The sequence below is a fragment of the Staurois parvus genome, unplaced genomic scaffold, assembly GCF_062004578.1.
Source record: "Staurois parvus isolate SC_StPar_1 unplaced genomic scaffold, SC_StPar_1.0 ptg000226l, whole genome shotgun sequence".
Classification (NCBI taxonomy): domain Eukaryota; kingdom Metazoa; phylum Chordata; class Amphibia; order Anura; family Ranidae; genus Staurois; species Staurois parvus.
Window position 1 is genome coordinate 5,063,722 of NW_028318022.1, and position 15,563 is coordinate 5,079,284.

The 15,563-nt window shown below is 37.7% G+C and overlaps 1 protein-coding gene across 2 annotated transcripts in view; it reads right to left on the reverse strand.

Annotated features, from left to right (window-relative positions):
• MYOM2 (myomesin 2) overlaps nt 1–15,563 on the reverse strand; it is a 178,996-nt gene that overhangs the window by 143,392 nt on the left and 20,041 nt on the right. Inside the window, exons 2-3 of one of the 2 annotated variants that reach the window (XM_089679520.1) lie at nt 5,522–5,649; nt 4,317–4,439 (exon numbers count right to left, since the gene is read on the reverse strand). In XM_089679520.1, coding sequence (XP_089535646.1) covers nt 4,317–4,439; nt 5,522–5,628 — 230 coding nt within the window. In that variant the 5' untranslated portion in view covers nt 5,629–5,649. The remainder of the gene's footprint in view (nt 1–4,316; nt 4,440–5,521; nt 5,650–15,563) is intronic. The other variant, XM_089679521.1, reaches the window with a different exon arrangement.

Below are 15,563 nucleotides of genomic sequence, written 5' to 3' on the forward strand. Positions count from 1 at the left end.
GCTTTGAAAACCAAGATCTGTAATCAGTTTTGAAGCAAGATACTGATTTCTACTCTTTGTCTAGTATTTGAAGAAAAGTGAAACACAGTGAAGCCGTGTGTACATTGCCGACTGAGGCCATGGGACTGACACCTCCTCCTTGCTAAAAGTTGGTCTTTAATAGATAGTTTTGACTGGCTATAACAAAATCAAAATCAGTTGTCCTAAGGTGCTAAAGTGTATGACATGGCCTTTTTTTAGATGTTTCTTTGTATTTTTTGTGAGAATTTATCCCAGGCATATTTAAAAAATCAAAGTGCTCCATACTCCCTGTACACCTAATCCACCAGATATTAAAGTGGTAGTAAAGTCACTTTGTTTATTTTTACCTACAGGTAAGCTTATAATAAAGCTTACCTGTAGGTAAAATGAATATCTTAAAAACATTCACCATTTAGGAGATATTCTATGGAGCAGCAGCTTGTAACAATACTGATGCATGCACTCTGAAGGAACAGCATTCCTTCAGAGCTGTATGCGGTAGTCTAAACTCCTGCATGCATGTGCGGGAGTGATGCCATTGGCAGCTCAGCCATTGATACAGCCCATGAACCTGAAAGAAAGACTGGGTGAAGATGGAAGCCTTTTGCAGTGGTGACATCACGCTGCTGGTAGGCTTCACTTTAAGATAAGTCTTTCATAATGTGCTAGTATGAAATGCATACTAGCACATTATGATATTACCTTGCAGCAGGAAAAAATATTTTTTAACAAGTTTACTACCCCTTTAAACTTTAACTTTTTAATTCACACTTAACACTTTTTAGCATTTACCTTTTGGTATTTTGCTGCTTTTTTTTCTTCCCCTTTTCATCATGTAATTCTTGTGATGATAGTAATTGTAAAATCATTCTTCTAGACTAAATATTCTGTACCATTTCCTTTCTTTCTTACTACTATCCATCTATTAATTGAGAATAAGACTAATATTGCTTCACTCTATGCATTCTAAGACCTGATTGGCCCAGCCATATTAATCCTAACTGATCCAAAGCACAAATAACAGGTTACATTTGCCAAAAGAAAAACAAATCTTCTCATTGTTTGTTATGGCATATTATGACCAATAGCAATGAGGGAATTGAGTTGACCATTACAGAATCTCATTCCATACCATTCCATTTAAACTTACATACACTGTTAGCAGGGTAGGTATTACAAGGAGAATAAAGAGTAGTGATTACTGACCTTATCTTGAAGAAGTTTTGTCCGAGATTTTTCCAGTATATACACTTGCATATGATCATCAGAGTTAATTTTCTGATCTCTAATGATCATCACCAAAGCATTTGCATACAGAAAATCCTAGCAAACTGAAAGCGCTACCCAGAATGCATGTATGAGCTGCATACAGCATGCATATGGACTAAGCAACTTTTTACAGTGATGCTTTTCCATTGTAATTAGTAAAAAAGAGCTTAGCATACTAGGCTGTAAACTTTCACATTCCTGCCAAGCTGTAAAGCTACATTTTGCTTTAATATATTTTCAGTAGTGCACAGGATGAAAGAATGAAAAAAACAATCCTTACCTGGATGTATAGGCCATTCAGGCTGTAAACACTAGTAGCAATCATCTTCTTTACACAGTTAAACACATTACATAGCTACATAGTTACATAGTTAGTCTGGCTGAAAAAAGACAAAAGTCCATCCAGTTCAACCATTAAAATTAGGCTTAAAAGGCTACATTTTGTAAAGTTTTGTTTTATTAATATAACTTTTTGATGGGTGGTACATTAAAGGTAAAAAGAAATTTTAGGCTACATCCACACATTTTACTAGCTGTGACATAGTGCTCCAAGGGTTTCCTAATTCAAAAATATTTACGCCTAGGGGTTTATTTACTAAAGCTGAAGAGTGCAGAATCAGGATTACTTCTGCATAGAAACCAATCTGCTTCCATGATTTATTGTTAAAGCTTAATTGTACAAGCTGAGGTTAGAAGCTGATCGGTTTCTATGCAGAAGTGAGCCTGATTTTGCACTCGCCAGCTTTGGTAAATAAACCCCTAATCTTCATTTCATTCTAAGAGCAGTTTTTTTGGCTGCCTGTGTCCCCAGTGGAACATTTCATTTCCGGTCCTAAAGATGCACCATAAAGTGTAAGGAAATCTTTACAACATGCAAGGAATTCCTCTTTTAGACAGTTTTCACCAGAATGAGTGATCCCATTGGAAGGTCTGCCCTCAAATCTTGCTCTGGTGACAACTTAAGAGTATAGTCTCTTTTGGGGACCGCAACAAACTGCTTACACATATGATATAAGAATGTGGACCTAGCATTCTAGATAGAATTGTGGATGTAGCCTAAAAGCAAAATATGATCATGCTTTATTATGGATACCTAATTTTTCCCTTTAAGTTAATTTCAATCTGAAAACTCTCAAACTACACATATTCATTAAAATGTTTATTAATAAATGTTAAGGGTTTCCATCATCCCAACAACATTATGTTTAATTGTGTATTATGTATTATTAATCCTAACTACATGTTTAAAAGTTTAAACATATTCTAAATGCAATTTAGTTAATTAATGCATTCTCAAAGGACACTGCGAAATTCAGTTTTATCACAAGACCAATACCTGCTTTTAGTAGTTTAGTATAAATGTTTTGCATTCCTTATTTCATAGATTTTGCAGACTCTACTGTATGTTTATAATAAATTAGATAAAAAAGAAACAAGTACATTTTGTGCACTCGTATGGTCACTGGGTGGCATTTTTCTTTTACATTTATATATCTCATTTGAGCACTAAATGCTTTTTTATATACAGAATTTTAAATTAATAGTAAACAATATTCAGATATTTACATTTTATAACAGGTAACCATCAAAATGAATATATTATTACTGACAATTTGGGAACAAAGTATAAAACATATTTCGGTTGTTAGACTTGCTGATGCTATTAACAGCCATCATTACATTGTCTCTACTGCATGTAAAAATGAAACGTAATTTTGTTTCTAGAAAGGCAAAAAATTAGTCCACCATGGCTTTGAAGGAACCGTCAAATGTCCACACATCTTGTGAAATCTATTTATTACTTGTGAAATATGAAGCTTCGTGCTTTATATCATTGGCAGTTTTCACTAATGACAGGAATGCATGGTAGCAAGGAAATGCCTGCGGCGGCTGTGTCCTAAAGCCATGTGAGTTGTTCCAGCAAAGTCACTGCCACTCCCACAGACTATGTGTTTGGGGTTATTAAATGGAAAGGCAAGTTAATTTTCCTGAATTCCTACCCCAGAGCAGGGGTTTTATTGCCATTCTGCAGCCAGACAGCTCAGCAAGAGTCAGTTCAAGAACAGAAAAAAACACCTTCACCAATGACTTAAATTGTATTTTATAGATGGCTACAGCTGAGTTTTAAACCAATTAATTTTGTCAGGGATTATAAGGACTGAACATTTTCATCTGAATAAAAAGCCATAAATTAATGATAATATTACCCAAGAGAAATATATTTTTAAATGAATCAGTATCATTGTTATACCTTTATTCCCAATAATGTCATTGAATTTAGTTCCTGTACTTGTAAATTGTAGTCAAAATGACATCAAAGAGTCTCAAGGTTGCTCAGTGCATCATTGCTTGACGTATATGCTCATCCTGTTAGTTACCTGTAGTTCCTTATTGCAATATAAATAAGATATATGAAGAAAAAGTTTAAAAATATGTTGTCATTCCCAAGCTCCAAAAAAAAGATTTTAAAGTTGAACTAAAGGCAAAACTATTTTTTTCCTTTAGGATAGAGCAAGGCTCCAGTCTTTCTTTTTTGTGTGTGTGCCCAATTGTTGAGATTTTCCTTCATGTCCTATCCCATAGCAAAAACAGGAAGTGAAAGGATATACTTCCAAAGTGAGGAAATCATTAATTGTCATCATGGTCACTGGGATTAGTTTCCCCATTGAAAGTATCAGCTGTATTCCTGTTCTGGTAACAACTTAACATTTTGGATTTTCTTTAATTTTTAATTTTTTTGGTGACATTGGTAAATAGGACAATTAGAGAGAGTGAATCTCCCTACCGGGGGGACCGGGAGACAGCAATAAAGATCTATCTTAAAGGGAAAAAAAGCTTAGCCTTTTTAAGTTTAAGCCACCACTACGACATACTACTACTACTACTACTACTACTACTACTACTACTACTACTACTACAATTACTACTAGTGTGTTAATGATCAAAAGCATTTCAAGAGTAAAAAAAATTATCCATGATTTTAGTTTGCCTCTAATCATCCATGCATGGTACACAGTTGCATGTACCTTTTTTTAAATGTAGGGACATTGTATTCTTGAACATCTCTATCAGCCCCACAAACGCATTTTATTCTTGAACCGGAGAAGGAAGTTGCTGAACTTCTTACAGCAGAAGCTGAGGTGCTACTTCTGCAGTGACAGAGAGGAGATGATGTCCAATCAATCTATTGCAGCACTTTCATTTGACAAACATTGCACCTTCTTGAATAAACCATTTTTGTATTATTCTTGTTTTATTTTTTTATTTATTTTATTTTTCCCTCTACTTAGGAATATAATGTCATGTTATTAAAATTAATTAAACTGAAAACATTTTTTTAAGCTGCCCCAGAACTGTATTTTATCTTCCTGAAGTTCCAGAATATTAGCTGTTTGCCAGCCCAATGAAAAACTCTGACTGATTCATTCAAAAAGTTATTTATTAAAAGTGATTTTGACTTCAATAGGAAGACATGGGAGTGCTCATTAAAGTGGAATTTAAATTGTATTTTACCCCACAAAATAAGATTTAGTAATGTATGCGGTAAACATGTATTTTTGAAAAACCTAGCTCTTTAACTTTTTATTTATTCTATTTCTTTAACAATCCCCTGGAAGGATCAGCAGGATCAAGAACGGAAAAAGATCCATGCTGTTGTGGTCAGTTTACATTCCCGTGAATGTCGGGAGTTAGAGGATGGTGTGCAGATGCATGGCATGCCTGTATCTCCCATGGTCAGTTGTTTGGCCACACCCCCTCCAAGCTCCTATTCATTTAATAAGGGGGTGGCTTACATTACAGATAGTGGGAGGGATTATCACACAGAGGGTGGGCATGATTACAGACGCAGTAGGCGGGTAAATGGGTTTATATCACACATACAGCTGTGTAGTTACTTCACCATCTGTGTGTGCTGCATTGCAGGACCAGCTTTAGTTTTAACAGCGAGACTCCAACTGGGAGCTGCTGTCAAAATTGAAGCTGTATCACCTAATCCCACCCATGTCATTCCGTCTAAAGTCATAGACAGGGGGTATTTTGACCTATATTTTATTTTCACTGTATCTATTTCATTGCTATCCGATTTCTATATTTATTTCTTTATTATCAAAGTTTGGATCGGTCTATCCCAGTGAATTCTACCAGAAAACTGTGTAGGGGTGTGCCCAAAAGACAGACTTTAATATATAATATAAATGTGACAAATTATATTTATGTGAGCACTACTTACTTTCGTGCAGAATATTCCTTGACTACATATCTGGTGTCAAGATTTCTGTATGATTGGTCATAATGCCTGTGCCTCCTTTGATAGAAAGGGACAGCCTTCGAAGACATGGCACCAGCCTGTCCTTATAACTAGAAAAAAAGATATTTAAAATTATATCAAAGTTAAAACACATTCAGCCATAATAACAGGTATATCCAGTTTACTAACACATTCCCTCAAACAACAATATAATAAGCAGAAAATATATATGAAAATATAAATATATGAAATAATAAATAGTATAAAATACAAAAGTACCAAAAGTTAAAAAACATTATATAACTGTATATATACATCAATGTGGGGGCTTACAAAAATTATTTTTTTACTATTTGTTTTTTACTTTTTTCTTTTTTTTTCTTAGTGTTTAGTTATCTTAAGTTTGATGAAAATGGGATATCATATATGGAGTGAGACATTAGGGTTTATTAGACCCCTACTGTCACCTCTGCACTCCACTGAAGCTAATCAAGCCCAGATTATATTGAATAGCTTCTTCCTAAGCCACAGTGACTGGGGAATGACAGCATTGAAACCAGAAGTGAAGAAATGCTCTTCACTACTGAGTTCATTCACTGAAAGAATGATCAGCGAACGGATGTTCATTGAATTCCCTCCATTGCTAACATCTGCCATGTCTGTCTCAGGCCTGAAGGAGAGGTAGTTTAGTCCAGGTTATATGGTGGGAGGATTCAGGCAAGGAGTGGAGGTGATCACTTTCAATGGAAAGCTGAAAGTCAGAAGTGTAAAGACCTCAGAAAGAAAGTTGTGAATGCGTATGAGTATGGCAAGGGATTTAACCTCACTAGCGGTCTGATTATGTCCATATTTCTGTTCTCAAAGCGGTACATTTTTTTGCATTGAAATATGTATTTTTTTTATTGAAGGCCTGTAATTTTTAGGAATAACTCAGGGGTCAGTAGGGGGCCCCATGAGATGCCCCTGGTACCTTTTTCATAGGCTTTTTTGAGTTTGGGCAAGGACACAGGGGCCCCATGAGTTGTCAGTCTGCCCCTGGCTCGGTGTTACCGCTTGTGGTACTGAAACTTTACCCCGAGCTACACTCGGTAATACCGCCAGGGAGGCTACAAAGATTGCCATATTGTTTGTAAAATAATCTAAAAGTGGTGAAGAATTCAAACAATTGTTAATTTTCCCAGCCCAGGCATGTCCAGCATATTCAACCAAAGAGCTGACCAACTGAAGCTAAAAGAAGTCTCCAAGAAGTCAAAATGTAACTGCATTATTCAACCTACATAAGAGGTATGATAAGTAAAAATCCTTTGCCGTCCAAAAAGAAAATTAGAGCAAGATTACAGTTTGTCACTGAACATATGCACAAAGACCAGGCCTTCTGGAACAATGTGCGGAAGACTTATCAGTCTAAGAAAGAGTTGTTTGGTCACAGTAACAGTAGACATGTTTGCCAAAAAAACAGAGAGTATTTCAGGAGAACAAACTCATAACAACTCTGAAGCATGGTGGTGGAAATGTTATGGTTTACGGTTGCTTCAATGCTTCGGGGCCTGTACAGTTCATAGTCATAAAGTCAACTATACATTCTGCATCATGTCAAAGAGTATTTGATGAGAATGCAAAGCCGTCTATTGAAATGAAAATTTAACTTTCAACACAACATTGATTTGAAGCACACTAGAAAATCCACCAAGAAATGGCTAAAAAAGGAATAGAGGGTTATGGATTTTTCCTAATCAAAGCCCTGACTGCCCTTGTCGATGGCCCTTCATTCTTATTGAAATTTTTTATGGGGCTTTTAAAATGAGCAATTAATGTAAGGAAAACCACAGTTTCCATCTGAAGGAGTTTAGGATTGAACAGTAGTAAAAAAAATTCAATAAAAAAAAGGTAAAAAGTCAATGTCAAAAACTGGTGGGTAGTTATACAAAATGCCTAGAAAAAGTAATTTCTGCTATAGAGGACAATATTAGCTTTTGAAGCCAAGAGTATGCTTACTTTTTCCTCAGTTCACCATTACATCTGTTGATCTTTTTAAGGAATAAATGATTGAAAAAGCATTTTCTTGTATTCTTATTCAGTGTAGACACTGAATAAATATCAAATGCTTGTTCACATAGAGTATGTTTAAAATATCAACAATTTCAATGAGATGTATTTATTTTTTTTAGCATGTTGTGTTACCATACATAATATACTGTGTGTGTGTGTGTGTGTGTGTGTATATATATATCTATATATATAGATATATATATAGATATATCTATATATAGGTATATCTATATATAGATATATATATTTATATATATATTGTACACCCCTTGAGGGTTAGGGAGTGATGTGAATGTACAATATACATGTAAAGAGCTGCGTAAATTGACAGCGCTATATAAGTACCTGAAATAAATATATATATATATATACTGTAGGAGTTGCCTTTAACCTGTTTGCATCAATGGAACACATATATGCAGCCTCTCGATAGGTGGGCCTTGAAACAAAGGCCAGTGTAAACAAAGCTGTGCCAAAAGTGCATGCCCTGCGCACTGCCCTCACAATTACCTACTGGAAAGCTACCGATTGCTACTTGCATTCAGGAGCTTTCCCATCACGTGACTGCCATAACAGACAATCACTGTGGTCATATTATCATAAACCCCGGATCCCAGCATCAGAAACCACTTAAAGGGCCGGGAGGTGCCAGCGTTAAGGGGTTGAGATAGAATTTAGAAAAACATAGGCCGCGTTATTGGTTTAATATGTTTTACTATGGGACCCCATTACACATAGTTAGGGCTATGATGGTGAAGCATCCAGGGGATCACAATCTGAACTCATTCTATAAACTGACCCTTAGCTGTACCTAATCATAGTGAACATTTCACAAAACCTAGATACAACATTCTTTAGTTGCTGAACAAGTTAACAGGTATTCCTAGGACACATCCTGTCATTAAATAACATCTACTTTAACATAGAATGTACTTGCTGAAAATGTTATAATAGCATAATTTATTTTTCAATTATCTTCAGCATCATTATTTGCAAACATTTCAGTGACTTGCAGTTTCTAAACATGTATATTCACATGTTCTCTTAATTCATTGTATGCCTATTATTAATAGTATATTAACAGGGTTAAAACATCTTAAAGCCCTAATAAATGTGTGTTATGGACAAATAATTTGGCTGAACGTCTACATCTTTGAACGTCTACATCTTTGACCGTCTACATCTTAGCAAATTGCCCTTAGGGTTAAACATTTAAAAAATATAATACATTGTGGATCAAGAAAGAATGACAATACTCGTCAACATTTTGAAAAGATGAATTCAGTTTGTTCCTAAATTATATTACATTTTGCAAATATTGGTGGGTGCTGTAATACATTCTTGATTAATTTTTTTGTTAAAGTGGAACGCCGGCAAAGCTACATACAGCAATAAGAACTGGAACATGACAGAGGTTCTAATTTGTCCCTCTTTATTAAAATCTGAAAAGAAAACGTTTGTTGGAATAACACTTAAATCCAAGAGCATGATAATACAACAGTTGAGTGAAACTGCAATTAAAGGTCACAGAGATAGGATACACAAAGTGAACAACAAAATTTTTAACTGGGTATTGGCCCCAGGTTTCAGAGTAAGAGCAGAGTTTCACAGTAAGTAACTGGTTATATAGTTTAAGAACATGCTGGCATGCACATCAATGAGGTCTAGTCACCAAAGCTGGCATGAACTCCAAAGATTCAAGTCCAAACTACTTAAGGGAAAGAAGAGAAAAGTGGCCACTTCCAATATTCATGATACATTATTAATCCTTAATTCATCATCCTTTGCGGTGAGGAATTTAGTGCCAAATCCCTAGACCCTCTGATCTAGTGGGAACAGCAAAGATATACTCCAATGTGTGCTGATGCCTAATGATGAGCCAAATGTATCAAATATAATATAAGCTTCTTTTATTAAAATCTCAACATCACCGAGGTAGAAGATCAATTGAGTAGCAACACTTTTCACACACCCACAGGCCATTCATCAGTGGTGATTCTCTCAATAAAATATTTAAAGTGGTACTGAATTCAAACGTTGAAGATTTGCTGTTATATAGAAATGTTAATTATGTCCCAGCAGCTCCATAAAAATGTTACATTTTGTCTGGAATTCTTCTTGAAAAATAATAGTGCGCATGCTATTATGTGAAGTACCTAGGCATACTTGGGTATCCTGTATATCCTGTAAATCTGCAATGTGAAATTAAGACACTGCTGCCACTGACTGCTAGATGTGGAGTGAGATTTGGAAATACTTTGCTGTCCACTGTTGTTCTTGTTGGGGGGCTCTGGCACAAAAAAATACCTGTCTCTACTAATATGGCTGCCTCCACACAGAGACACAGTGCAGAGCAATGCATGGTAAGTCAGTAGTGGGGAAAGATCATCTGCAGGGAGACCACAGGCAAAACATAGTAGTTTTTTGCCCTCTTTTTTTTTGGGACAGCATCCAGAGTTTTCTTCCTCTTTAAATGTTAAAGAGCTAGGGAAAATAATCCTGGGGAGAGGGGACAGCCCTGCCTTGAATCCCTTTGGAGATCAAATGAATCAGAAAGTGCATTTTTTTGTTTATGCTGTCTTTGTATATAAAACCTTAAATGAGACCTTGCATAATAATGCAAAGTCTGCTTAACCTCCCTGGCGGTATGATTATGTCAGGAATTTTGTGCTGAAAGCGGTACCATTTTTTTGCATGGAAATATGTAGTTTTTTATTGTAGGCTGTAATTTTTAGGAATAACTCACTGAAATCTATCCGAAAAAGAGTCTATTAAACATTCCGGATATGATAAAACTTGAAACACGAAATCATAAATTATAATTTAATAAATAATCATAAAAAATAATAATATAATAATAATAAATTTAATTCACTAATATAATCAAACCAAAAACACTGAAATTTGAAATACAGAGGCAAATTCGCACATCGCTGAGCAAAATCGCAAAATCGTTTTCAGTGTCTGATGACGAATTTCCCCACAAATCATTATCACTCAATTCTGCAAGTGGTTCTGATTTACTATCGCTGTTCTAAAACCGCTTTTGACGTAAAGGGATGCTTTTTGGCCGCCATGGACCTTTCTAAGTTTCCAGGCAGAAAGAACAGTCAAAATGCAGGCAGGGCACAGGACAAAGCAGTGGGGACAAAATGTATGTGAAATGCAGTGAAAAAGCAATGACAGCAAAAATGTCATTTTTTAAAAATTTCAAATTTCCCGCCGGTTCCGCCGCCCGAACGTTCCGACGTCACAGGGACCGGAACACGGAAGCCAGATGCCGGCATCCGCCAGAGGAGATGGACGGGAACACTGCAGGGGACCCATCGTGGGAGCGAAGGACAAGGTAAGTGCTGCAGGGACCCCCAGAGAACGCTGCATGGTAAGCCCGAGTGTAGCTCGGGGTTACCGTTCTTGGTATAGAAATTCTACCCCGAGCTACACTCGGGAAAACCGCCAAGGAGGTTAATGGTGAAACTGAAACAGTAAAAACACTGAGAATCACAAATCTTGTGAAAAGATGCACCTGCACATTGCTAGAGAATCTTCTCTTAAGATTTATTTAGAGCACAATTTCACAATAAATGATTAAAGTAGAGATCAGTTAGAAGGGCCAGTGATATTGCTAGACCTTGACACACAGGATACCCCCAGTCTAAGTCAATTGACCTCTAACCCTACATATGTCCGTGGCCCATAAAATGCAACTACGTTACATGGGTAGATCTCAAATCTGCTATACTGCAGACATTTTCCTAGTTCTAGTACACATTTGAGAACAAAATAAATTATTATTATTATTTTACACACAGTTTCAATGTGAAAAAATGAAGTTTAACTGCTGCTAGGCAATAACAAATTAACAGCACTACAGAATGTTCCCTTCCTTCGCTACAACTAATTCTTTATCCAGAGTCCATGTATTCCTCAAAAGAGACTCCTCATAACCATGCTTAGCATGCCATAATATAACCAATTAGTTGTGTAGCGCCCCTCTAGTTAGCTAGGGGGAGCTAGATAGGTTTTTAGGCAGAGGCTTAGTAGCAGCCTGGCATGAGTTAGCCTGGGTGTAAGTCAGCCAGGCCACTGCTGAGGGCTCTGCAGGTCAGCTCCCTGATACCTCCCCCTGCTCTAGAAGGCAATCAGTGGGGGTGATCTGCACACACAAGGATGTCTGACCAATCCCCAAGAAGGAGGCTTGGCATGGGGTCAGGGCAGCTCTTAAGTATGGGAGAGCCTGACCAGGAAGTGGTCAATGTTGGGTGGAAAATGGAGTGAAGGCTGAAGTGTGGAGCCTGGGTGAGGGCCCAGGAGAGAGGCCTACCTGCAGGCAGGAACTGGAAGGGAGGATCTCTCAGCCTCAACCATCCCCTGAGAGAAGACAGCCTGGGAAGCAGGGAAACATCCAGCCCAACATAAGGAATGAAAGGCAGGAAAAGTAACATATACCATAGCAGTTATAATGTACCATACGTATACCCCCCCATCATGCACCTCATGTGCACCCTTTTTGGTGTGTGCAGCAGTGCGATCTGCAGAACATAGTGGATTACAGATCGGGGTACAGGGCCACTGTCATTGGCTCTGTACCATGTGAGCAATGTGACTAATCACAGCCATCACAGTACTGGTAGTAAACAAAGGCTGTTGTTCATGCAGCCATTGTTTACTACTGGGATCACTGTAATTGGTCACAATGATCACATGGTACAGGGCCAAATGATTGTCCTTGTACCATGTAGTCACTTTGACAAATCACAGCGATCACAACAGAAAAAATGGCTATATGACTGTGGCTGAACAGTTTTAGAAATGTGCTTATAGCAATCACAAAAAAACAAAAAACGACCCTATATTATTATGGTGACACTGCACCACTCTGGTGACAGTATATAAAATTAATAAAACAACATTTTTTTTTTATTGTTACCAGAGCAAGTGCAGTGTCAGTATGGTGACATTGTACTGTCTAGGTGATGATCATGTACAATGGCTGGCTGTTCTAATATCACTGTATGTCAGTGCCACCAGCCATTGTCTCTGATCACCATCAAACCAGTATAATGTCACCAGGCAAGTGCTGCCAGTCACCTCAGTGTCCCTACTCACCTCTGCACCAGTCACAGTGTCCCTGATAACCATGACACCAGTCCCGGTGTCCCTGAACATGCCACACTAGGCACAGTGTCCCTAATCACTGACACACCAATCACAATGTCCCTGATCACTGCCATGCTAGTCACAGTGTCCTGATCACTGCCACACCATCCTGGTGTCCTTGATCAATGCTAAACCCGTCATAGTGTCTCATTCACGTGTGAGATGTGTGTCACCAGACAAGTACAGGCAGCAACAGTGTTCCTCATCACCACAACATCAGCGCAGTGTTCCCTCTTCCTGCTGCCTCTACTGACCCTAGCCTGTTTATTGGCCATGTTTCTGCCTGCTGCCTAGACCGATCCTTTGCCTGTTTGCTGACCATAACTCTGCCTGAACTGACCCATCTGAATGTCAAACTGACTATGTTCCAACTACAATCCCATTCCCAATATTCTGCCATTTTGGTCTTTTTTCCTTTCTACAGCAAAAAGAAACAGTGGTGAATAAATAACACCAAAAGAAAGTGTTACCTGTCTAAAAAAATTATATAAATTTCATTTGGGTACAGTGCTGTATGACTGAGTAATTTTCATTCAAAGTATGACAACGCTGAAATCTGAAAAATGACCTTGGCAGGAAGGGGATGAAACAGTTTGGTCTTGAAGTGGTAAAACATGATAACCAGGGCAGCGTGCAGGCCAAGGTTTTCCTATAGTTACCAATCTATAAATCCACTACCTGTCTTAATAATTGCAAATTGAGACACAATGCAAAGGGTGAAAACTGAAAATCATATTGGATTAGGATCAATACTTTAATCTCATAAGTAAAAAAAAAAACATGCAGAGCCATAGATTTATTTAGTAAGGAGAGGTGTTACAGAGATATACACTCACTGTCCTCCTTATTAGGTACACCTGTTCAATTGCTTGATAACACAAATTGCTAGTCAGCTATCACAATGCATTTAGGCATCTATATGTGGTGAAGACGACTTGCTGAAGTCCAAACTGAGCATCAGAATGGGAAGGAAAGGGGATTTAAGTGACTTTGACCATGGCATGGTTGTTGGTGCCAGACAGACTGGTCTGAGTGTTTCAAAAACAGGTGATCTACTGAGATTTTTATGCACAACCGCATCTAGTGTTTACAGAGGATGGTCCAAAAAAGAGAAAATATCCAGTGTGCAGCAGTTGTGTGGACGAAAATGCCTTGTTGATGTCAGAGGTCAGAGGAGAATATGCAGACTGGTTTCAGATGATAGAAAGGCAACAGTAACTCAAATAACCACTCATTACAACCAAGGTAGGCAGAATACCATCTATGAATGCAAAACACGTTGAACCTTGAAGCAGATGGGCTACAGCAGCAGAAGACCACATCGGGTGCCACTCTTATCAGCTAAGAACAGGAAACGGAAGCTACAATTGACACAGACTCACTCAAATTGGACAATAGAAGATTGAAAAAATGTTGCCTGGTCTGTTGAGTCTCGATTTCAGCTGTGACATTCAAATGGTAGGGTCAGAATTTGAAATAAACAAAATGAAAGCATGGATCCATCCTGCCTTGTATCAACGGTTAAGCCTGGTGGTGATGGTGTAATGGTGTGGGGGATATTTTCTTGGCACACTTTGGGCCCTTTAGTACCAATTGAGCACGTTTAAATGCAATGGAGTACCTGAGTATTGTTGATGGCCATGTCCATCCCTTTATGGATCCATCCTGTCTTGTATCAACAATTAAGGCTGGTGGTGATGGTGTAATGGTGTGGGGGAGATTTTCTTGGAACACTTTGGGCCCTTTAGTACCAATTGAGCATGTTTAAATGCAATGGATTACCTGAGTATTTTTGATGGCCATGTCCATCCCTTTATTACCACAATGTACCCATCTTCTGATGGCTACTTTCAGCAGGATAATGCACCATGTCACAAAGTTCAAATCATATCAAACTGGTTTCTTGAACATGACAAGTTCACTGTACTCCAATGGCCTCCACATTCACCAGATCTCAATCCAATAGAGCACCTTTGGGATGAGGTGGAATGGGAGATTTGCATCATGGATGTGGAGCTGACAAATCTGCAGCAACTGTGTGATGCTATCATGTCAGTATGGACCAAAATCTCTGAAGAATGTTTCCAATACCTTGTTGAATCTATGCCATGAAGAATTAAGGCAGTTCTGAAGTCAAACGTAGGGTCAAACCCGGTACTAGCAAGATGTAACTAAAAAAGTGGCCCGTGAGTGTATAAGCCCCAACAATTTAAGTTTAAAAGTGGAATAAATATGTTAAAATTACAAAACCATGTTAGGAACTGCTCTATAAAAAATATACAGGTATACCAGTCAGTATACAAAATGCTGCCATCTCATATACAGACTGGTACAATAAATATATAACATTTTGTCCTCCATCATCTTAAAAGAAAATATGCTTTAAGCGGGAAAATGGAAAAAACCTTTTGCCATATACACAACCACCTCCTGGTTGAATTTGATCAAAAAACTCCAGCACAGGAGAGCCTTTTCCTAAGTATAGCACAGGCCAGCTGATCCTCCAAACTGCACACAAGTGGTTCCACTTCTTACGCACTCCAGCCTTAACCTAGTTGTGTTATATGTCAAGATAATAATAAAATAAGCTGCTCTTACACTGCAACCTGAGGCCAATACCTAACTAGCTAAATTTGCTATCTGACCCTAGCATCTGAATCTGATACTCAATCTGATTCTGAAACACATGACCCTGGGGTTTGATTTTGACATTACTGACATTCTAACGTTTGACTCTGATTTCTGACTTAAACCTTTGACTTTAGAGTGGTATTAAAAACAAAAATATATTATAATCAGCTTACCACTTCTTCAA